This window comes from Polypterus senegalus, chromosome 8, assembly GCF_016835505.1.
Source record: "Polypterus senegalus isolate Bchr_013 chromosome 8, ASM1683550v1, whole genome shotgun sequence".
NCBI classification, from domain to species: domain Eukaryota; kingdom Metazoa; phylum Chordata; class Cladistia; order Polypteriformes; family Polypteridae; genus Polypterus; species Polypterus senegalus.
In genome coordinates this window covers 4,142,303-4,165,656 of record NC_053161.1, presented here as the reverse complement: position 1 = coordinate 4,165,656, position 23,354 = coordinate 4,142,303, and the positions used below count along the sequence as shown (strand labels likewise).

The 23,354-nt window shown below is 39.4% G+C and overlaps 2 protein-coding genes across 4 annotated transcripts in view; one reads left to right on the top strand and one right to left on the bottom strand.

The window, feature by feature from the left end:
* parvg (parvin, gamma) overlaps positions 1–11,069 on the top strand; it is a 44,699-nt gene extending 33,630 nt beyond the window's left edge. For both annotated transcript variants that reach the window (XM_039760614.1, XM_039760616.1), the window contains exon 13: positions 10,204–11,069. In XM_039760614.1, coding sequence (XP_039616548.1) covers positions 10,204–10,271 — 68 coding nt within the window. In that variant the 3' untranslated portion in view covers positions 10,272–11,069. The remainder of the gene's footprint in view (positions 1–10,203) is intronic.
* The window catches only part of LOC120533710 (protein shisa-like-1a), a 434,490-nt gene that overhangs the window by 366 nt on the left and 410,770 nt on the right, over positions 1–23,354 (bottom strand). For both annotated transcript variants that reach the window (XM_039760617.1, XM_039760618.1), the window contains exon 6: positions 20,571–20,629. In XM_039760617.1, coding sequence (XP_039616551.1) covers positions 20,597–20,629 — 33 coding nt within the window. In that variant the 3' untranslated portion in view covers positions 20,571–20,596. The remainder of the gene's footprint in view (positions 1–20,570; positions 20,630–23,354) is intronic.

The window sequence follows — 23,354 nt, the reverse complement described above, 5'->3', positions numbered from 1 at the left end:
CCATCTTTCCATCTAAGCCAACATTTCCTAGGATGTTGCTGGATTTTTCATCCACTTGAGATATCCACTCAACCTTGAGACAAAAACTATCTTGATCATCCAGTGGCTCAACTTACCTCTTTAGTGACCCTTAATATAGCCATTTATTGACTCTGTTACCAGTGTCTCCTTCCTTGACTCCTCAATACCAAACAAAATTTGCTTTATATGACAAGGTTCCACATGAATATCAGCATATCCATAATATTGAAAAATGGAAGCTTGCTGGTTAGATGGACTTTCAGTCACTTGCCCACTGTCAAATCTCCTTAAAACAAATGAGGATCTTTTGGTCAAGGGGTGCTAAAGCCTACCACATAAGGAATTTAAGAAAGGCTGGGAAACAGCAATGATGAGGTGTTCATTGCATCACATGCCTTACTCATGTACACTTTCAATCCCTCACAAGGCCAGTTTAGAGTTTCTAGTTAACTTAACCTGCATCTTTTTGGGGCTACAGAAAGAAAACCAAAGCACCACACTAGCATGGGGGGAGTGTGCTGACTTAAAAAACGACAATAATTTGGTATAGGATTGAAACCCAGGTTGCTGAATCAGTGAGGGAGTAGCATTAGCCACTGTGCCACTGTAACACATGTATTTTGCAGGGCAACAGAGTGCAATAACTCCATTTTACCTGTCATTTTTACATTGCAGCACTCATGATACTGGATATAATCCATAAAGCAGACAACTTCACTGAAAGCAAGCTGAGTAATAATGCAGATATTTTTAATTTGTATTTAACTTTTAATGCCAATTATTTGCCAAACCTTCCTGAAAACTCTTGTCAATGTAATGAACCCTGCAAATAATTTACAAAATAATAATTATATTTAATTGGCCTTCACAGCAGCAACCTGCCATGGGCCACTCATGCAGCATGTACTAGGAGAGAACATTAACAGACACCTACTGGGCTATTTGAGAAAATTGAACTTTATTTTTTATATATACAGTACAGCTGTATGACATAATAATGCACACATTTAAAATGCATGCATTTTGAAACAAAACGATGGAATATTATCTGGTTCATGAATAAAAAACAGAGTATTTATCATTTTACTCCACCCACGTACCCTAGAGTCTCACACAGTGCCACTGGACAAGCAGGGAACAAAAAACTGAATATTGACCAAGATTATTTTTAAGATTTTCTAGCCTCCTTCAGACTTATAATAAATAATCAAATAATTGACAATTTACAAACAATACTTCAAAATATCCGACCAGTGTTAAAGCATATTGTAAGAGAAAGTAAAAGTAGTGTGGCATTGTGGTTAAGACTTTGGCCTTCAAACTCTAAGGCTATGGGTTCAGATTCTGCTAATGACACATTGTGCCCCTGAGCAAGTCACTTCACCTGCCTGTGCTCCAAGGGGAAAAAATAAAGACATTTAACTAATTGTATCTCAAACGTTATAGGTCACCTTAGCAAAGGTGTCAGCCACATAAGTAAATAATAAAAAAAAGAGAAAGAAAAGCATCCACCACAACTCCCAGTTCAGATTAACACCAAGAAATCTTAGATGTCCCAATACCAACAAAAACATGAAGAACAAAGTTAAAACTTTTTTATTAAACAGTGTGCCTAACAGGAAGTCTGGCAGTAGTGCACACATTTCTACAAAATAAACTTAATAGTGAACATTTTGCAATAATAGATAGATAGATAGTGCTTCATTGATTCCAGAAGTTATAACAAAATAAGTAAATATTTATTCATTAACTTTTCAAAGCTTCTTTCTCCATTACAAATGGACAGGATGCCAGTCTGTCACAGGTCACACTCACTCATACACCCCCATTTCACACCAGGACAGTTTATTTGCCTACATTTAACTTAACATTCACATCTTTGGGCTGTGGGGGACGAACAGAGAAAGTTGGCAAAGAAATTAAGTGAGCATGATACATTTTCCTGCACCCTATAAAAGTGACTGAAATAAGGCCTGTGTGGAAGTTTTTAAAAGCCTTTAAAATGTTGTCTGCTATACTTCATATAAAAAATGGTAACTGCCAATTGCATGGACCACCTATGAATATTACTGAGTGTGTGTTGTATGGCCACTTAACCTGTAAAACATCAGCATTGTGAAACTGGTGAGCACAACTATAAAATACAAAAGGGGGTTCTCCCACCAATAGCACATTCAGCCAGATTAACTCTGCCTATGACAGGTTGCCAGCCACTCACTAAATCTTTTTATGTCTTAGTCAGAATAACAGTAGTCAGATTTTGAATGAAGCTCAAAGTACTAGGATATGAGTTCATCAAAAAGTCTGCCTTTTTGATCAAAGAAACAGAACTGTTTGGGTAGTCTAGCACCACAAACCAAACGTAATATGAAGAATTTTGTATTCACATCATTATCTGTGTTTTCAGTGGTTCACAATGTGGTGAGCACTGTCTTCTTTACTAGCATGAAGTGAAAGGAAATCAGTGACATCACTAATGGTTTGGGTTTTTTTATTGTTTAACACAGCCATATAAAACACAAAGTTATGTAGAACTGTGTTTCTGTTATTGTAACCAAAATGTGGAAGAGGAATGATGTCACATCCTTATAGTACAGTGAAGCTGTGACTTTAAGAGCTGAGAAGAACAGCGGTGCCTAGAGAGAGAGTGAGTCTTTCACTGTTGAATATCATCCTCTTCTGGCGACAACATGAAAAACCGCTTGCTCAGTTGAGAAAAGGGATGTTTCTCTGTTACTTAACTAGATAAGCATTCACTTCTGACTGGGAGTCCCTGGTCAACCTGTCTGTCCAAGGATGTAAAATGGACAGAGGCCCCTGACCATATCTTGCTAGTGACATAAATGATGACATAATTGGCACTGGAGTCTTAGTTATACTACTAGACAGAAAAAGTGCATCTGACAACCTGTTATCTATCCGATTATGTATTTATGAACAGTTCCAATAAGGTAAATGATACTTGACTGCCAGGAATTTTCTGAGTGGGCATATTGTCAAATGGTATAACAAAAAACGCTTCTTTTTGCAAACTAAATGGAACTCATGTCTCTCTAGGTAGCCATAAGACTACTTGAGAAGTTGGATGAATATGTGTTTTCAGTACCAACAGTATTCAACAGCTTATGCTGTTCATTACTGATTGTTATCCAGACACCACAACAAGGCTCAGAAAGTTAAAGGACAATCATATTCATCTTCATATCACTTTATATGTCCAAGCATTGACTTTATTCTGTTTCTCATCAGCAAAACGATGCGTTCGGAATGGCAGTATCTAGAATGTTAAGGGAGCTTTTTTGAAATGTTAAAGGTTTCTTCTATTGACACAATACCAAAACTCAAGAATGCAAAGTACATATTGATTTGTGTGGATCTGTACCCTGCGGTGGGCTGGCGCCCTGCTCAGGGTTTGTTTCCTGCCTTGCACCATGTGTTGGCTGGGATAGGCTCCAGCAGACCCTGCAGATAAGATATAGCGGGTTGGATAATGGATGGATGGATGGATGGATCTGTACCTGCTAAATGCAGCTGGCCGTAATGCAAGTCTTTCATCCCCAATAAATTCTGCCATTGTTCCTAACCTCTAATGTGCATATTTTCCAAAACTGACATTAACTCAGAATACCACCAGCTAGTACTTGAGCAGAGATACAGTACATCACAATGGTAAGAAGGTGCTCTAGGCAGACATCCATTCCAGACATTTTGAAAAACACCAGCCAAGTACCTCCTTCCTATCCAAGGCTGGTTTCCAATTTGCACCCAGCGCTGCCATAACAAGTTCTTCTCAAGCCTGAACTCTTAGCCAGGGTATGCTAGACTAAAGTATTGAGTCTTCAGGCTGAATTTGAAAGTGGAAACTGAAGGGGAATCTCTTACATAAGCAAGCAGATCATTCCATAGTTTTAGGACACTGTCACGAAAAGATTGATCTCCCAGAGTTATTTAGTTAATTCTTGTAGTCTTTAGTAGGCTGTCTTCATGAGATCTCAAAGCACACTCTTGGTTGTATATAATGAGAAGTTCAATTAGGTAGGTAGGGACTTGAACATTTAAGGATTTATATGTAAGAAGCAGAACTTTATAATTAGCCTTAAAGGAATTTTCAAGTCAAAGTTATTTCTTTACAAACATGGTGTACTGTATATGCATTTGCCATATAAAATTATTTTGTACAGTTAAGCATTATCTGTAAATTTTACAGAATGCATAGCCACTCCTGACATTTTATACTACAATCTAATGGGACACGGGTTGGCATGAAAACAAATGCCTAACAACCAAATGCATTCCTTTTTCAAAGCCAGGAAACTTATTTGGCATTGATCTACGTCTTGAGATTGCACACATTGTAAAACAGATCTTGCCCGTCATTTTCAACAAAAAAACAATATTTTAAGATTCAGCCATTGTAAAAGAAGACCAGCTATGTGCACTAGCTCAGCACTTGCCTTCTTTCACAATAACCTTTCACCCCAGGGGGCGTGGCTTCCTCTTGAAAGACAAAATCACAATAAACTGTTCATGCCACATCTTGATTTCCTTCGGCATTTATGTGAGAAGATTATGTGAGAATTACTGCTAGGAAGGTCACTGGTATCACAAAAATAAACAGAAAAAATATGCTTACCTTAAATATCAGGAGTATGCAAATAAGTGGTTATCTCAAAATCCTTTTATTGTCACAAATGTGCATTGAAAATAAGGAAGGTATGTTTTCTTTTCTCACTTCAAAGAGGACGTATCTGGTAAGCTTTTAGCCTTTTAACTTTCCAGTGGTGTTCCATGGCTACGTATTTTTAAAAAGTTGTAGAAAATGCTTAACTATAGAACACAGTTTTGCATGGCAAATGTATATATACCATGTTTGTGAAGAAATAACTTTGACTTCACTTTAAGAACTGGATTTATGTGTTTGTACTTTGTAGTTCTTGTAATGACTCCCATAGTAGTATTTTAAATTAACTGAAAGCTACATGTAGAATTATTTGTAGTGCTTTTGAATAACTGTAACTAAATGTAGTGATTTAATTTTTCAGTATTTTTTATATTTTAATATCTTAATTGTTCAATATTTTTAAGTTAGTAAAACATGTTTTAGGTAGTTTTATTATGTGTGTTTTGAAAGATAGATTGTCGTCAATGATAACACCTAACTTGTGCTCTGATTCAGAAAAATGTAAAGTTTATACCTATTGACAGAATACATCATTCACCCAATACATTCTGAATCATGATATTGTATTTTAAGCTGAGTGACCTGTCTAAGACACAGATCTTCCTAATAATGTACTTAGTCCACTTAGTCTCATGACAACCTGTTTTTGCCAGGTGAGGAATTCAACAAGGTGTCAAAAGTGCAGCACATATTTGCTAGGCAATGTTAACTGTGGTATGTCCTAAAGTTTTTGAAAGTTAGCTGGTAGTGGACTTCAGAAATCTGGAGAAGCATTATGAGAAATCCCCTTTTGTGTTCAAGCAACTGTGAGGTGTTAATTTGCTGACTGCTTACACAAGTTTCCAAATCACCTACCACTGGCCTGTTACTTATTTCATTTACAATCACTAAGCCATCATCAAATTTTAAGATATACCTGTTAAATTTTTGGTGACAACCAGTGTAGATGATGTACAAAAGTGCTAAAAAAAAAACACACCGCTGAGGGGATCTTGTGAATGAAGACAGCATGTCAGATGGAAAACCATTTACTTTCACTCATTTAGTCCTATCTGTTAAAAGTCATTCAGCTACACTACTAAATTAAGGCCCAAATTAAAAGCTTTAATAAGCCTCTCTGCAAGAAGTTGAACTGGAAGATATTAAAAACTGATGAGAAGTCTTCAAACAGAGGGATGCCCTCCAAGTGATTATACAGCAGGTAAAGCAAAGTAGCAATGGCCCCCTTGGTATCTCAATTAGTTTGACAAGCAAACTGAAATGGTTGTAATAAACCCTGACATTTCTCTGTCAGCTTCCCACTATCTGCTGGGTCACATACCTTCTAGAACCTCAAGGGTACATTATATATTTTCCTGAGTTGCCACTTTGTTTTCTTGTACAGATACCCCTGCCCACTGCTCATTGGAGCACTAAGCATGCCATTGTCTAGCGTCCCCTGGCTTTCCCACACTGGCATGTTTAGTTGCTCTCTATCTGCCAGTGCGGGTGTCAATTTCTTCTGGAGGTTTCCTTTGGGAGTGCCATCTGGCCTTTGCTGTCCTGGTTGTGCCGTTGCCCCTGGCAACCTCCTTCATAATTCATTCGCCATAAAGACTATAAATGTATAGTTATATCTAGTCTCAAAACAATCCCATGTGTTTTAATGTAGAGCACTGTGAGAGAAGAGAACAAATAAGAGCTAAACCACAATGATGAGTAAGAAGCGGTAGAAATTCCTCAGCTGAATTTATAATACGTTTCATTAATAAGTCATTAACAAACACTAGCAGATTAATAGTTCATGTATATTTAAACAGTTATACATATCATTAAATGATACTTTATAATACCTTTCATTGGTAAGTCATTATTTAATTTCTTCATTAGATAGCAGTTAATGCTATTCATCCTTTGTCAAAGATTGTAAGAATTTATTCAAGTGTTACTCTAAATTTAACTTGCATCAGACTGCTTTAAAGGCAAAAGGAATGAGTCATCCATAAAAGGTATGTTTCAGAAAAGAATTATGGAATTAGGGAATCTTTGGTCTGTTTATGCCACTATTATGTATAATAATTTGTATGACCTCCATCCTGTTTATGTATGTAAACTTATGTCACAAGAATGGACCAGAGACTTAAAGATTTGGGGCAGCCACCCATATATTGTTTCCTGGCTGCAAAAATAGGAATAATTGTTGTACAGATGTGTACAGATCGGAGTCCAGAACAGAGCTGACTTTGTGTCCAAAAGATGGTGGCTTTAAAGGCCAGCAGAGGAAATGACATCATCAATGGGGCCAGAACCTGGAAGTGGCGCCATCAGGCCTGGAACTGGAAGTGATGTCATCAGGGCCAGGCAGTATTTCTCGTAACTGGTCTGCAGAGAAGTGAGATAATGAGTTAGTGCACTCTGCCACCCCCTGGTCTGGCATGAAATTACTCTCATACAGGCCCTTTAGCTGCCTCCCATGCACACGTGTGTGACACTTACAATAGGCTACCATGCACATTTATTAAAATACAACAAAACTTAGTAATGTTAAAATAGGGATTGAAATAGTAATGATAAATAAATATTATTAAGAGAAAAAATGTACTTAAAAATAAAAACAGGAGGCTCCCCAACTTTCAAACTAAACTCGACTGTGCATCTTTGGGTCTAGACTATGTCATTTTTTCAGAGCATTGTGACAAGTTCATTTGTGCACATGCTAAGGGTGAATGACAATCACTGAATTACTGTCAGCAACATCTTCTACACACATTCGCTCTCCCATGTGTAAGATATTTAAAACATCACTGTCGGCTAAATCATCCAGTCGATTCAACTTGAGTGGGGCCATTCTAGGTGGTATGTAGACAAACATTAGGGGATGGTGGTTGGCTTGCCTAGTTCTCGATGAAATCATTTTAAGAAATAATAGTCACTGAAGAAGAAAAGAGTCACCATAATTCATAATTCAATTTATAAAAATATCAGAACACATAAAAACAGGTAAAAGTTGAAGTTCCTCATCTAGGGTTGATTCTTGTCTTATACCTGAAGCTGCTGCTATAATCTTTGTGTACCTCTGGTCCTGCAGTGGACTTAGTGAATTTAGGAGATAGATGAACAGAGATGTTTAGATATGATACAATGCTACCATTTGCTTCATCCAGTTTTTGTACATAATCCACCATTATTGCTAAATAATGAAGCAGATGAATAGCACTGCTTAAACTACATAGTATGGAATTTAAAATGACAATCAAGTACTTTTGTCTGCTACTTCCATTCATCCGTTTTAACTTCTGTAGTTCTGAATGCACATGAGGTGAGATTTGCTCTAAGTCACATTAACCTTAATAAGGCAGATGGCCCTGATGGGGTTCCTGGATGGGTCCTGAAGAACTGTGCGGAACAGCTGACAGCGATTATTTCCTGGTGGCCCTGACCCCTATTGTTATGAAGAGCTTTGAATGACTTGTTCTCAGACACAATTGGACCAATACCAGTTCCCTTACAGGGCAAACAGGTCAACTGAAGATGCTGTCCCTGGAGCAGAGGGACAGCTATGTGTGAATGGTCTTCATTGACTACAGCTCTGTCTTCAACATCACCCCCAAAACAAACAGGCTATCAAACTAAACAAATTGTGTCTCAACTCATACCTGTGTAATTTGGTTTTTGAGTTCTGTGTAACATGATGTCAGATTTGGCTTTTTTCTCTGTTTTTTTGTGTTGTTCCAATGCACATAAAGGAAATAAACGTGTGTATACCAAAACATTTGTAATTACAACAATTTTCTGGGAGAAATGGTGCATTTTCTGGAAAAATTCCAGAGGTGCCGATAATTTCGGCCATGATTGTATCTCCCACAAAAACTGCTGGTTAACGTCTACAGGTGCACCATAGTCTGTCATCACGTACTGCAATACAGCATGGCACTCTGACTGCACCTCTGAGAACAAGAAGACCCCACAGTGTATCATCAAAACGGCTCTGAGAATTACTGGCACTCAGCTACCATCACTGGTCATCCATAAGGACCGTTCCATCATACCTCACAGCAGTCCTTCTCTGTTCGCGGTACAGACCGGAGTTGCCATCAAGCCATGCACTGATATGAGATATCACTCTGTAAAAATCAATAGCAAATTTATGGTCAAGCAATGTTCATCTTATAGACCCTGCAGTTTGCTTTTGCTTTTTGCCCTTGTAACACAGTGGAAATATATGGCAAAATTCAAAAAGTCACGTTTTCATTTTTTCAGAGCAGCTTCAGGAATGTGTCTCTATAACAAGAGTTTTGAGCAAACAATTTGAAATATTTAGTTTTGCCAACAATTTGAATTGAGAGCCGCTTTGCATAAATATTGATAAGCTATAGCAATTTGAGAAAGCCGTAGTTTTAAAAATGTATGGAACGTGTCACTTTTTGAATTTTAATTTGCTCATCTATCAGAATGTAATTTAAAATGCCACTTAATTAGACTGACAATTCAACAGGAGGCATTTTTCATTTTATTGAATAATTATGTAAGACACTTTTAGGGTTTTTTTTTTTTAAATACAATACTTCTCTAACAGTTTTTCCTGTTTTAAAAGACAAACATAGTGTTAGGTTTGTACAAAATTATGTTGTAGTTTTTGAAACTTTACAGAACCTTTAACAACACACTAATATGTTTTATATATGTTTCACAATCAGTTATCCATGCACCTACTTTTTAAACCTGCTTAATCCCAGTTTAGGAATGCAGGGGGCTGGTGCTCATCTCAGGAGCTTTTAACGCAAAGCCATGGACAGAGCACTGCAAATCTTTTGAAACATTAAAACTTGATTTGGTGAGGCCTTCATTTCACCAAAGTAAATATCAGATGCTTGACAATCTGTTTTTTTCAGCTACGTTTTTGAGGGACTCCTTAGTTCAAGGTTTCTTAATCTTCGTTTTCTTACAACCCAACCTTACCCTTTGTAGTGTCTTCATACCCATTCCTTTACAATTATTAGAACTTGGTCCACCAGTAAGATTCATGGACCATCTTGGCATTTCCTCCTTGAAGATTTGTCACCCTGTCGTCAGAGCAGCTGGGGGGGGAATTCCCTCTTGGAGAACCTCAAACAGTTGTCATAGTGGGTGGGGTCATCATTCAAGAATTGCCACTGATTGTCATAGCTGAGCAATGTCTATTGCTTAATCATCCCTGTGGCAATCTACCACAAGGCACTTTGCATAACATCCATGACCCATTCTCTTTAAATACAACTGTGTCTCACGACCTACCCCAGCAACCTGCCACAAATATTGTTTGTAATGGTAATAATAATATTTTATTTATAATAATAGTTTATAATAGTTTAAGAAACCCTGCCTTAGTTGATTGATTATTTAGGCTTTGAGCACCTACAGTGTAAAGCTTTTCATGCCCTAAAAATACTTGCAATTTGGTGTCTCCACCTCGGTCGTGGGATTGAACTGACATGTTTGGTATCTGCTGCAGTTTAATGTGTCTTTTATTTTTCTTTCTCCAGATATTGTGTCCCAGGATGAGACTGCTACTCTCAAAGTCTTATATTCTTTGTTCAGAACTTACAAGTGAATTCAGCACTTTATCTGCCAGTTATCCTCCCTGACTTCTTACCAGAAAACCAAGACCAAGTGACCTTCCCTCGATCGATGCCAGCAAGAAGTGAGGTTCTTATATGGTCAAAATAATATACCTTCTGACATTTTTGTATTAGAGGAACCAGCACTATTGTACTTCTCCTTCTATGGACTCTTTAGATTACTCTTGCAAGATATGGGTCTTATAATTAGGTGATTGTTGAAACTAAGGTATTTGTTAACCTCAGACAACTCTATTTTCCTGGGCTTCAATTGTTTTCTGTTTATGGACCATACCATAAACCATTGAATTTAACAGTCCAGATTATATTGCTGCTCAAGAGTTCATTCTACCTAGGAGCACATCCACTTATCTGTACCGTAGTGAGAGTACCAGTCAGAGGAGTCAGGCCACACACTGATTTGAATGATCTGAGCTCCACTTACTGAATCTATTTGGGTGTGCCCATGGGTGGCGCCAGATTAAGGTACTGCTCAAGAATGTAATCCTGCTGAAGCCTATACAAATAGATTAAGAAGGTAGAAAAATATTTTGATGAGAGTCGACCATTCTGATCAATAATGATTCTCCTTTCCTTCATTTAACGCAAACAAAATAAGGTTGGCTTTAAATATGGTGGTGCTCAGACTACCATTATATTTGGATTATTCTGATAAGGAACCTATAAGACATATCTAAATTTCTCAATGTAAGATACTATTTTATTTATTTAGATTTTATTTTTTTCTCCAGCCTTTGGAGTTTTTTTTTGTTTTTTCAGTCCACCCTGGCCATCGGACCTTACTCTTATTCTATGTTAATTAATGTTGACTTATGTTTATTTTTTATTGTGTCTTCTATTTTTCTATTCATTTTGTAAAGCACTTTGAGCTACATTTTTTTGTATGAATATGTGCTATATAAATAAATGTTGATTGATTGATTGATTTTCAAATATTTGTATAAACTATCTATGCTCTGATGTTATAGATAATAAACTGATTTTAATTAAACATTCATCTCTGCAATAAGCTCATTTAATAAGTTTTTACACTTCCACCATGTCAACCTCAATGCTGGAAGAATTTGCCTTCTTTACTGTTGCCTCATCGATGATGCTTGGCAGTCTGGAAATAACCTCTTTCTGCATTTTCTCTCAAGCATTTATATATTTCTTATGGTATTGTATTTTGCAATTGTTGTTATTAATCTTACAAAGGCTGCAGCTGAATACAGATAGATAGATACATAGTGTGGAAGCTGGCCCGGACACAGACAGGCAGACATCGTTGGTTCACCCACAACACATTTATTATACATTCAAGCTATTTACAAAAGTGCTCACAAACCGCAAAAGTCCCCACAAGTCCAGGCCAAATACACAAATGCCTTTTCTTTTTCAGGCCGCCTCTTTGCCTCCTCCAAGACCTCGTCTCCTTCTCTCCCGACTCCAGCCATCGTATGGAGGGTGGCGGCCTCTTTTATAATCACCCGGATGTGCTCCAGGTGCATTCCGACAATGTTCCTCCGGCACTCCCCAGTGTGGCGGAAGTGCTGGCTGCGCACCCGGAAGCACTCCTCTTCCCCCCAGCACTTCCGGGCGTGGTGGAAGTGCTGAGGTCCAGGGCTACAAAGGCACTGGGGCGCCCCCAGGCGGTGACCGTGGGCCCCTACAGGGCTCAACTTCAAAGCTCTATACCCATGGTCCCCAAAGCCATCAGGGCAGTCACCCCCTCATGGTCTGGAGGAGGCGCAAGCCCTCCTCCGGTCCTTCTGGGCGCCCCGGCTAGGTAGCAGCCCCAGCTACTCGCCACAATAGATAAATAGATAGATAGAATGAACAAACTATTTGTCCGAAGGAAATTTGTAAAGGAATGTGAAAATGGGAGGTTTTGGGGACATTTTTAAATTGTACCTTATCATTGGCTTAATGTAACTTCAGGTTGACAGAAGAGCAAGACCAAGGGTAAATTCTCAATCATTCGACTTTTTTGGCTAATGTCAGCTTGTTTGAGTGATTCTTTAATTTATTTAGCTCTTTCAAAGGTAGCAATCTGGGCCTTTTTGGAGCCTTTTATATTTGCTCAGGTGTGAGCCTTGCTCGATCTGCTAGAACTTCAGGGGGTAACAATGAGAGATGTAGGTGGATATAGGTGTCTCTCTGGTCCCTAGTAAGGTATTTTGAAACTGTGATCACCAGCCTCTACTGGTCTGTTTGTTTTGTGCAGCCCTTTCAAAGGTTATCTGGTAGGGGAGCAGCTCTTGAGTGGCTCCTGGCCTTTGCCAATGGTATTCTGAAGTGTAGCCCTACCAGAGGAGGCACCCCGGAGCAGTGATAGGCACTTGTAAAGGTATTCTTGCTTGCTCTGTTTTGAAGGTAAGGTCATTAGCCTTGGCCGTATTGCTTGATTTGATTTTTGTGTTTGAGATATGAGTGATGGTTGGATGATATAGGGTGTACATGTAAATCAAGGCAAATAATTTAGGAATTTCCAGTATTATCTTGTCCACCAATATAAAAAGAATCTTGGAGGTTCATTTATATACCACAAAACAACAGTGCATACAAATTCGATATTGTCCTGAACTGTAGCTACTGTATAGTATGTCCTTAAGATCACATGACGGAGAGTATCGTAATCAGGCTTGGAACTGACAGAAGTGTAAATCTGATGAGTTGCTTTTTGTGTGTGTCAAGTTCTGGTAATGCTCATGCAGCTGATTTGACAGCACCCCAGCTACTAGTTAACACCTGCTTCATAATAGTGCCATAACTTTTGACTTTTTTGTCATTCAGTAATGTAATAGAGTAGTCATTTAGAAAATAAAAAAACAACTATATATTAAAAATTGACTTAAATTTGAATTTGAATTGAAAATTGACAAATTGGGCTCATCATTCCAAGGTCTTCTACCAGAAAAGATAAACTAGAAAGTCTTAAAAATGACTTTTTAAAACATGTAATCAACAATGAGATGACCCCCAAAACAGGAATGGTTTAACAGGTGGAGGCCACTGACATTTTTCCCTCCTCATCTTTTCTGACTGTTTCTTCACTAGTTTTGCATTTGGCTACAGTCAGTGTCACTACTGGTAGCATGAGGCAATACCTGGACCCTACAGAGGTTGCATAGGTAGTCCAACTTCTCCAGGATGGCACATCAATACGTGTCATTGCCAGAAGGTTTGCTGTGTCTCCCTGCACAGTCTCAAGGGCATGGAGGAGATTCCAGGAGACAGGCAGTTACTCTAGGAGAGCTGGAGAGGGCAATAGAAGGTCGTTAACCCATCAGCAGGACTGGTATCTACTCCTTTGGGCAAGGAGGAACAGGATGAGCACTGCCAGAGCCCAACAAAATGACCTCCATCAAGCCACTGGTGTGAATGTATCTGACCAAACAAACAGAAACAGACTTCATGAGGGTGGCCTGAGGGCCTGACATCCTCTTGTGGGCCCTGTGCTCATTGCCTGGCACCATGGAGTTCAATTGGCATTTGCCATAGAATACCAGAATTGGCAGGTCCACCAGTGGCACCCTGTGAGATGAGAGCAGGTTCACCCTGAGCACATGTGACAGATGTGAAAGGGTCTGGAGAAGCCGTGGAGAATGTTTTGCTGCCTGTAACATTGTTCAGCATGACCGGTTTGGTGGTGGGTCAGTGATGGTCTGAGGAGGCATATCCATGGAGGGATGCACAGACCACTACAGGCTAGACAACGGCATTTTGACTACCAATGGGTATTGAGATGAAATCCTTGGACCCATTGTCAGACCTAATGCTGGTGCAGTGGGTCCTAGGTTCCTCCTGGTGCACAACAATGCCTGGCCTCATGTGGCGAGAGTATGCAGGCAGTTCCTGGAGGATGAAGGAATTGATACCATTAACTGGCCCCCATGCTAGCCTGACCTAAATCCAATAGAACACCTCTGGGACATTATGTTTCAGTCCATCTGACACTACCAGGTTGCACCTCAGACTGTCCAGGAGCTCAGTGATGCCCTGGTCCAGATCTGGGAGGAGATCCCCCAGGACACCATTCGTCATCTCATTAGGACATTGCCAGGCATGCATACAAGCATGTGGTGGCCATACAAACTACTCGATTATGAGTTGCTGCAATGAAATTTCAGGAAAGTGGACTAGCCTGCCGCATTATTTTTTCACTTTAAATTTTGGGGTGTCTTTGAATTCAACCCTCTGTAAGTTGATCATTTTCATTTCCATCAAACAATGTGGCATCCTTTCATTCCCAACACATTACCCAGTCCATATCAGTTTTTCCCACTGAGGTTTGATGTGTTTTCAATGTGTTTCTTTTAATTTTTTCAGCAGTATATATGAACAGGCATAGACATTTAAGATCTTCAAATTAAAATGGCACTGTGTTTAATTTCTTCTGGATTGCCTTGGTGTGGATAGTTGATTTAAAGAATGTATACAATCATTTGCCTAATTACTGTTACACTTGATTTAGGGGACCACGTTTCCTGTGAGGCAAGCAAAAACCAGGCCTTCAAAACCTTTTGCCATTACTGATGTTAACCACATTGGCTAGTTGTGATTTTATTTTGCTACCTTGTTTCTTGGAATAGGATAAAGCTCTTCAGTTGTGTAAGTAAGATGTCAAGAAGTTAAAGCCAGAAAAGATGCTGGATTCTAATTCAGTTTAGGGGAGACATCAAGTTTTGAGAGCTAGCTGGTATTAAGTGCCAACTGTTTCCCCCAAAAATGTTTACTTAAAAACTGCTCTACACCACAGTCTTCTTTTCACTTGGTCGTTGTTTGAATCGCCACTGAGAGTATTTGTAACTGTTTTTCAGGCATCAGAAATGTTCATCTAAGAGGTGGCAGAAAGAGCAGATTCATCCAGTGAATGATTGTTCTTGCACACTTTCCACACAGAGAAGAAAATGAAGCACCTCTAATGCCTTTTGAAATTTTTCCTTGACTTATTCTTTTTGTACCTAATTTTCATTTAGCGCATTTAAATGGTGGAAGTCACTGTACAATAAATTGGTCAGATGTACTGCAATCTATATACTGTATGCGTGCATCAGTTTTCTATGCCACTTATCCACTGCAGGGTCCTAGAGACTGGAGCCTATCCCGGCAGTTTTGGATACAAGGTGGGAGCCAATCCTTGGTGAGTTGGTACATCTCTAATATCCGCTTAATACAAGTCTAACATTCTGCCCCCATCTTGTATCACATGTCACATAATGATGAGGTTAGAGTTAAGCAGCAAGGCATTCACCTTTTTTCACATACGGCCTCATTATAATACATACAGGGGCCAGCTTTAATAGTCTAAAACGTTTTAACAATACAATTTGCTTTAATAAGCTTACTTTACACAGACATAAGCCAATTTATGACTCATATACATTATATATATTGTAAGGGACAGCCAGCAGCTCAGGCCGGCCACAACGCTCCGAGGATGGAAGGAAGCTATGTTTGGACACTACCTCTCCCAAAGCACTAGATGGCAGCTTCCCTATAGGTTAACAGTGCCCCAGATTCCTGCAGGGCATCATGGACTTTGGAGTTCCTTATCACAGCCCTGCTGGGTACCGTGGGTGCTACCAAGGGACGCTATGAGAAGCACTTGGGACTCTTATTTCCTACATAGCCCGGAAGTACTATCAAGACACGAGTCCAGAAGTACTTTCGGGCTAACGAGAAACTCAAGTTCTCCATCTGACCCGGAAGTGCTGGCAAGTCATGTGGACAGAAGGATGGAAGCACTTCCGGGTCGGACGATATATAAAGGACTGCTGAAAACCCAGCAAGCGAGCAGAGTTGGGAGGAGGTGGATATATAAAAAAAGAGGAGTTGTTTAGTATTGTGTTTTGTGATTTGCTTGCCTGTGTTATTGTGGCTGTGGTGCTTGGGGAACAGTATTTAAAAAAGAAAAAAGAATTAAACATACTTCTCGGTGCTTTTACCTGCTGCCCAGAGTGTCTGTCTATTGGGTTTAGGGGGCAACAGTGCCACCTAGCATCCACAATATAAACGTAGTTTATAGCATTCCATGCAGTTCTTGCCCAGCGGTATATTTAGGACAAACATCAAAAAGAATCGCAACACATACACAGGAACATCATAACACCGTCAGAAGGAAGGACTCACGATCACTGATATATACGCACACAAATTCAACCAGACATACATTTAACTGGGACAATGTACAAGTAAGATTTAATACCAGTACTAAAAGTGCCAGAGAGCTGGCTGAATCTTGGCTATCAAACGAAAACACCATTAACAGACATTTGGAGATAAACCCAGCATAAGCAAACTAAGAAGAACATTATTAAATCCATCCATCCATCCAACCCACTATATCCTAACTACGGGGTCATGGGGGTCTGCTGGAGCCAAACCCAGCCAACACAGGGCACTAGGCAGGAAACAAACCCCGGGCAGTGCGTCAGCCCACCCCAGCACACACACACACCAAGCACACACTAGGGACAATTTAGAATCGCCAATGCACCTAACCTGCATGTCTTTGGACTGTGAGAGGAAACCCACGCAGACACAGGGAGAACATGCAAACTCCTCGCAGGGTGGACCTGGGAAGCGAACCCGGGTCTCCTTACTGCAAGGCAGCAGTGCTATTAATAATGAATAAAACTTTATGACCTAAAAACACCCCCCAACCGCCCAAACAACCCCCAATCACACTGACCTAGCTCCCCCCCTCCCACCTAATTTTTGCTATATATTGCCTTTGATTCTTTTAAGTCTAAGTCATTATCCTCTGATGAAGGCCCCTGGTAGGGGTTGAAAGCTCAAGAATAAAAACTACTTTATGATACATGATTTATTTTCTCCCTTTGTGGATCTCCAGCTGCAAATATGCAAACCGTATCACAGACCTTCGCTTCCATATATATATACAGTGGAACCTCGGTTCACGACCATAATTCGTTCCAAAACTCTGGTCGTAAACCGAGTTGGTCGTGAACCGAAGAAATTCCCCCCATAGGATTGTATGTAAAAACAATTAATCCGTTCCAGACCGTACAAACTGTATGTAAATATATATATATTTTTTTAAGATTTTTAAGCACAAATATAGTTAATTATACGATAGAATGCACATCTAATAGTAAACTAAATGTAAAAACATTGAATAACACCGAGAAAACCTTGAACAGAGAAAACTAACATTGCAGGAGTTAATGCTAATAGCCTTATGACCCAATCGCTGTAAACACTTTTTAAATGAGTTTTAAGCACAGGGGGGGAAAAAAAGGAACATTTGAACAAATCCGAACTTTATTTAAAAACCAACCGCAAGCATCCAAGAAAGTAACATTGCAGGAGTCCACGCTAATAGCCTTACAACCCGATCGCTGTACAGTAAACACTTTTTTAAAAAGAGTTTTAAGCACAGGGGAAAAAAAGGAACATTTGAAAAATCCGTAATTTAATATACCACCAAGAAAAGTAACATTGCCACAATGCACGCTATGAACCGATCACTGTAAAGAGAACTGAAAACAAAAACAAGCCTTTTCTACCTTGTGCGTCCAATCCTCCCTCTCTCACTTGCTCGCTCGCTCTCTCTCTCTCTTTCTTTCTTGTGTGCGTGTGTCTCTTTCTCGAGCCTGGAGCGCCTGTGTGTGTGCCTCTCGCCTGTGTGTGCGCGTGCCTCTGTCTCGCACGCCTGTGTGTGTGTGTGACTCTGTCTTGTGTGCCTCTGTGTGTGTGTTGCTCTCTCTCTCTCTTGCTCGCTCACTGCACAGGAAATGTACAGGGAGAGACTGAACATGGGTGGCATGGTGGCGCAGTGATAGCGCTGCTGCCTTGCAGTTAGGAGACCCGGGTTCGCTTCCCGGGTCCGCCCTGCGTGGAGTTTGCATGTTCTCCCCGTGTCTGCTTGGGTTTCCTCCGGGCGCTCCAGTTTCCTCCCACAGTCCAAAGACATGCAGGTTAGGTGGATTGGTGATTCTAAATTGGCCCTAGTGTGTGTGTCCTGCGGTGGGTTGGCACCCTGCCCGGGATTGGTTCCTGCCTTGTGCCCTGTGTTAGCTGGGATTGGCTCCAGCAGACCCCCATGACCCTGTGTTCGGATTCAGCGGGTTATAAAATGGATGGATGGATGGATGGAGACTGAACATGTACAAACCTAAAGGGAAACTGGCTTGTTCGTATACCGAGTGTGTGGTCGTGAACCCGAGGCAAAAGTTTGGCAAACTTTTTGATCGTAAACCGAGTTGTACGTGTACCAAGACGTTCGTGAACCGAGGTTCCACTGTATGTAAATATATATATATATATATATATATATATATATATATATATATATATATATATATATAATACTAGCAAAATACCCGGGCTTCGCAGCGGAGAAGTAGTTTGTTAATGAAGTTATGAAAAAGAAAAGGAAACATTTTAAAAATAACGTAACATGATTGTCAATGTAATTGTTTTGTCACTGTTATGAGTGTTGCTGTAATCAAGGATTTGATTATCATTATTTCTTTAAATCAGGTTCGTATTTGAAGGATGTGTTGTGTTCAAGTTACATTCCCTGTTTGTCAACCGTTGTAAAGATGACAGGTTTCATTCATCGAAGTGTTTACTACCCAAATCGCTACTCGTGAATCTAAGATGTTTGACAGGCATTCCTGATATTAAGTTGTGGATTTGCCTGCGAATATTTAGCGGCAGCTTGTCTATTAACTTGTGGATTTTTCTGCGAGTATTTGGCGGCAGCATCACAAGGTTGTTTCCGTCTAGCTGCATCAGAAAATGTACCACGCTGTCTGACACACCTCCTTTTTACTGTTTTCTCACAGCTTGGATTGCTGCTGTCATAATCGGTTTGAGTTTCATGTTTTTTTTCAATTATGTTAGTATTTGCAGGACTTGTGTTCGCATCCAGCTTTTGAGAGTTTAAACATTCATAAACATCAAAGTGTCCACTACTCAAATCGCGACCTGTGAATCTAAGATGTTTAAGAGGCATTGGTGGTCGTCAAAAGGTGTAAAATATTTGGCCATTTCGGTACACTTGAAAGCGACAACCGAACAATTCAGCGGCAGCCATCAACTCACATGCAGAACCATAGGTGAAGGGCTTAAGCATTTCACTCTTCTAGTGCTCCTGTGTAGTATAATTATCTCCTGTACCGTCATCAGTCCACACCTTGAACCTGTCCCAGTCATTCAATACATAAGACACAATGTTCCTCTTGATATCAAGAGTGAGCCTGATATGGCCGTGCAATATGTAACAAAGAGAATGGAAAAGGCAGGTGCCATCTCCGGGCATGGAAACCACTCGGTAAGTGACAGTTCTTTGATCGATGGTTATCACCTCAATAGACATGTTAATGAGGGTACAGTTGGAATGATAAAGGAAATGGGTACCTGAACAATGTAAAGTAAGTCTAAAATACCTGCACAATAACTATAATCGTAATAAATGAACAATAAAAACAGCGGAGAAGCAGTGGATCAAATAAAAAGGCTGCAGTTATCAGCAGGGAGACGTGAATACCGTAGAATTTCAAAATGAAACCTGCTTAACTTTTGTAAGTAACCTGTAAGGAATAAGCCTGCCAAAGTTCAGCCTTCTACCTACATGGGAGGTTGGAGAATTAGTGATGAGTGAGTCAGTGAGGGCTTTGCCTTTTATTAGTATAGATTATAAACACACCCTTCACCTTTCCCGTTTTAGTACCTCTCCTTATTGCCATGTTTTTTTTTCAGAAATTTTAGTTGTTCAAAAATAAAGTCATATTTTCTGCAATTCATATTTTAAAATGTAGGAAGTACTATCGCTAAAAATATGTCAATGTATAATTTCCAATATTGTTGCATCATCTGAAAGTGACTGCATTTGAGAGATGCTGCCTCACTCTGATGCGTGTGCAGCTAAAAAAGTCACAGTAGACTTGTGCTGCCAAGAAGTAGGTCTTGGCAACCTACTGTTTGAAAAACATTTTTTGAAATGTAATATGGGTAGCATGGTGGCCCACTCGTCGTCTAGTTGTGTCCTGCATTGTGCTCTATTCTGTCATGGTAAAACTTGTTTAAGGTGGATTTCATTATGGACGGAAATGTAATGGCAACATTAAATAAAACGTAAATAGCTCAGTTAGTTAATCAATTGGATTTTTAGTGCATTTGGGGAAATTTTGAACATGAACCATTTGGCAGAATAATACAAAGTACTATAATGCAGATTAACAGATGTGTTTTAATGAGCTCATACGTCAAAAATAATTAACTTGGGGTTGGCATGAGAAGCACTTACAGTTACATACCATTTGTTATGAAGCAGCTGTACTTGTTAATGGAGGAGCCTCCACGTTCTTCCCAAGATCTGTGAAGTTAATAAACAAGGTTTGGGAAAATGCAGAGAAGTTTTATAATGCTCGAGCGCAATTGTTTTCTTAGTTTCCATAGATTAACACAATTTTACAGAAATTCATCCCTCATCTGTGAGGTTTACGTGTTACCGTCTGATCCCAGCCAGCTCAAATGGGTCCAAGTGAGAAATGAACCACCACCGAATGAAATCAGTCATCACGCTTAGATTTGTCAGGTAAATAATTATTTTTAACTTAAAATGGAAAGAACTAAAGCATTTTCTGCCCTCAGAAATGATCTCTATTTTTTCTAAAGTAACAAAATACATGAACAACAAATTCATTTGCCATCAAAAACAAACTGCATTATGTTATTTTCCATTTATTAAATACTAGCTGCATAAGCTCGTGCTGTAAAAAGCCAGGGGTCCTAGAAACTATTGAAATCATCAGAAAAAAATTGAAATGTAGAGATGTCATGTAATTGAAAGGAACTACTTTGGGCATCTCTCTCCTAGAAGGATTTGTTTTGCTGCCATGTTCGCCTTGCTTGTGTTATTAGTGGCAGGAGGAAAAGTAAAAAGGATACCGGTTTACAGATGTTAGCTGCTAAGCGACTTTGTCTTTCTTCTGAGGTTTCGTTTTGCTGATGTACTCGCCTTGCATGTGTATCAGTGGCAAAGCAAGTTTTTTGTTTCCTCTGAGGTGGAGCCCTTTACCCCAACTTCAACTCTTACTTCTGGGCTGGACAGACAGACACACACACACACACACATCCACGCGTAGACGTTTATATATAACGATTGTTCAATAAGATTGTTTACCTACTGTAAGAGCCATTTTTCCTAGTTCTATAAGATTCATGAATATTTTACTAGATGACAATGCATAATCTATGGGAAGTTCCTATAATCCCTGTAAATAGAATTGTATTGGTATATCCCTGCCATTTCTAACAGCTTTGAGTAAACAATATTCTTCAGTTAGTGACAACCTTGCCATGAGTAAGGTGGAAGGCATAAGATTTTAAACCGTGCCAACCAGCCTACAGGCCTTTTTAGTATGAAGTAACTCGTAAAACAGCACTTATTTAAGTGTTGAACCATATGCCTAAGGCATACAGAAGAAGAAATTAAGAACTTTTAAGTATAGAAAGAAGAAGCCAAGAATCTTTAAGTATAGAAAGAAGAAGTAAAGAACTTTTAAGTATAGAAATAACTAAAGTTTCTCAAGAAGAGCTGAGTTTATAGAAGATACATTTTTCCTTTTTTTGCCTTTTATTCTACGTGTGTAACTATTTTTTCTTTTATTCTTGTGTGGATTATTTATTTTTAACTTTCACTAAATATTTTAAAAACAACTTTTGGACTTTAAGATTTCTTTCGGCACGCGTTTACCCGTGCTTGACAATGCCTTACACTACGGCGGCTACACCTACACTTAATCTTTTCAAGTTTCAAAGGAATGGGCTTTAGACATATTTGTGCTATTCCAAATCTTTCATGATTTTTTTGGAGACATGGTGCTCAATATAATATTAAAAAATACATGAGCAGCACATGTGACAACTTGACCAAACATTAATGCAGCTTACAGACTAGCTTTCCATTTTACTAACATTGAACCCCCTGTGATCAGTGTTAGTGCTCAAGAGCCAGTTTGAAAATCATCACAGACTCAATATTTGTAAACCTCAACAATTCAGCTTCATTGGATTATGATTGTACTGCATGAGTTGCAATGTAATGTCACTTTCTGAGCCAGAGCCTGGATTAGCAGTTTGTGGTGGATGGTAGGCACCATCTTTGGATGGCAAGGGTACACTTGCAATATCATACCAATCCACCCACAGACATGTGGGGAGAACGCTCAGTTTACAGTGTCTTCAGACCCTGACCAATCTAACAATAAAGTCTGAGACCCTGGCACTGTGAGGTGGGGATACGAGCTTTATGCCACAACACTGCCCACTCTTAAAAGTTCTGTACCAAATTAAAACTGTGTTTGTTTGATGCTCGGTCACTTTCTGCTGTTGACTGAATTTTACACTTCAGAACAGCACACTTAAGTTGTGACTGACACTGCCAACTACAGGCAGGTAATATCTGTCAGAAATAATGCAGGTATATCAGAGAAGTAATACAATTCATTTCTCAAATAATGGAATTATTATCATTTGTCACACATGTGTGTCAGAGGGTGACTTTCTGAGCTCCTCCCAGGTATGTGATACCACCCTGGACCAAAAGGAGGTGCTACCGCTGTCTTGTCGTCTTCTTCCTCCACGGTGCAGAGAAACCACCCATTGAGGGCAAATGACTTTGTATGTGAGAAGAGGTCCGATGTAAAGCACAATTTTTACTTTAAGGAAAGTATTGTAATCGTCCAAAAATTCAATGTCAAGATTTTGATGAATCTCTGTTTTAGACCTCCCTGACTTTCTTGTATACAAAGTATAGGGAAAGTATTTGATTCTTCAAAAAATTGCCTTTCAAGATTTTGATGAATCTCGACATTTTAGACCTCCCTAAGTCTGAAAATACAAATTTTGGAATTACAGTATGTCTGTGTGTGTGTGGATGTAAACACGATAACTTGAATACGCTTTCACTTAGGTCAGGCAAATTGTGGTAACAAGTATTTGGTAGAAAATGTAGATTTCTATCAGCTTTTGGGCTATTTCCACCCTACTTTGCCTGAACACATACTCGATTTTTTTGTTTTTTATTCATGCAGCTG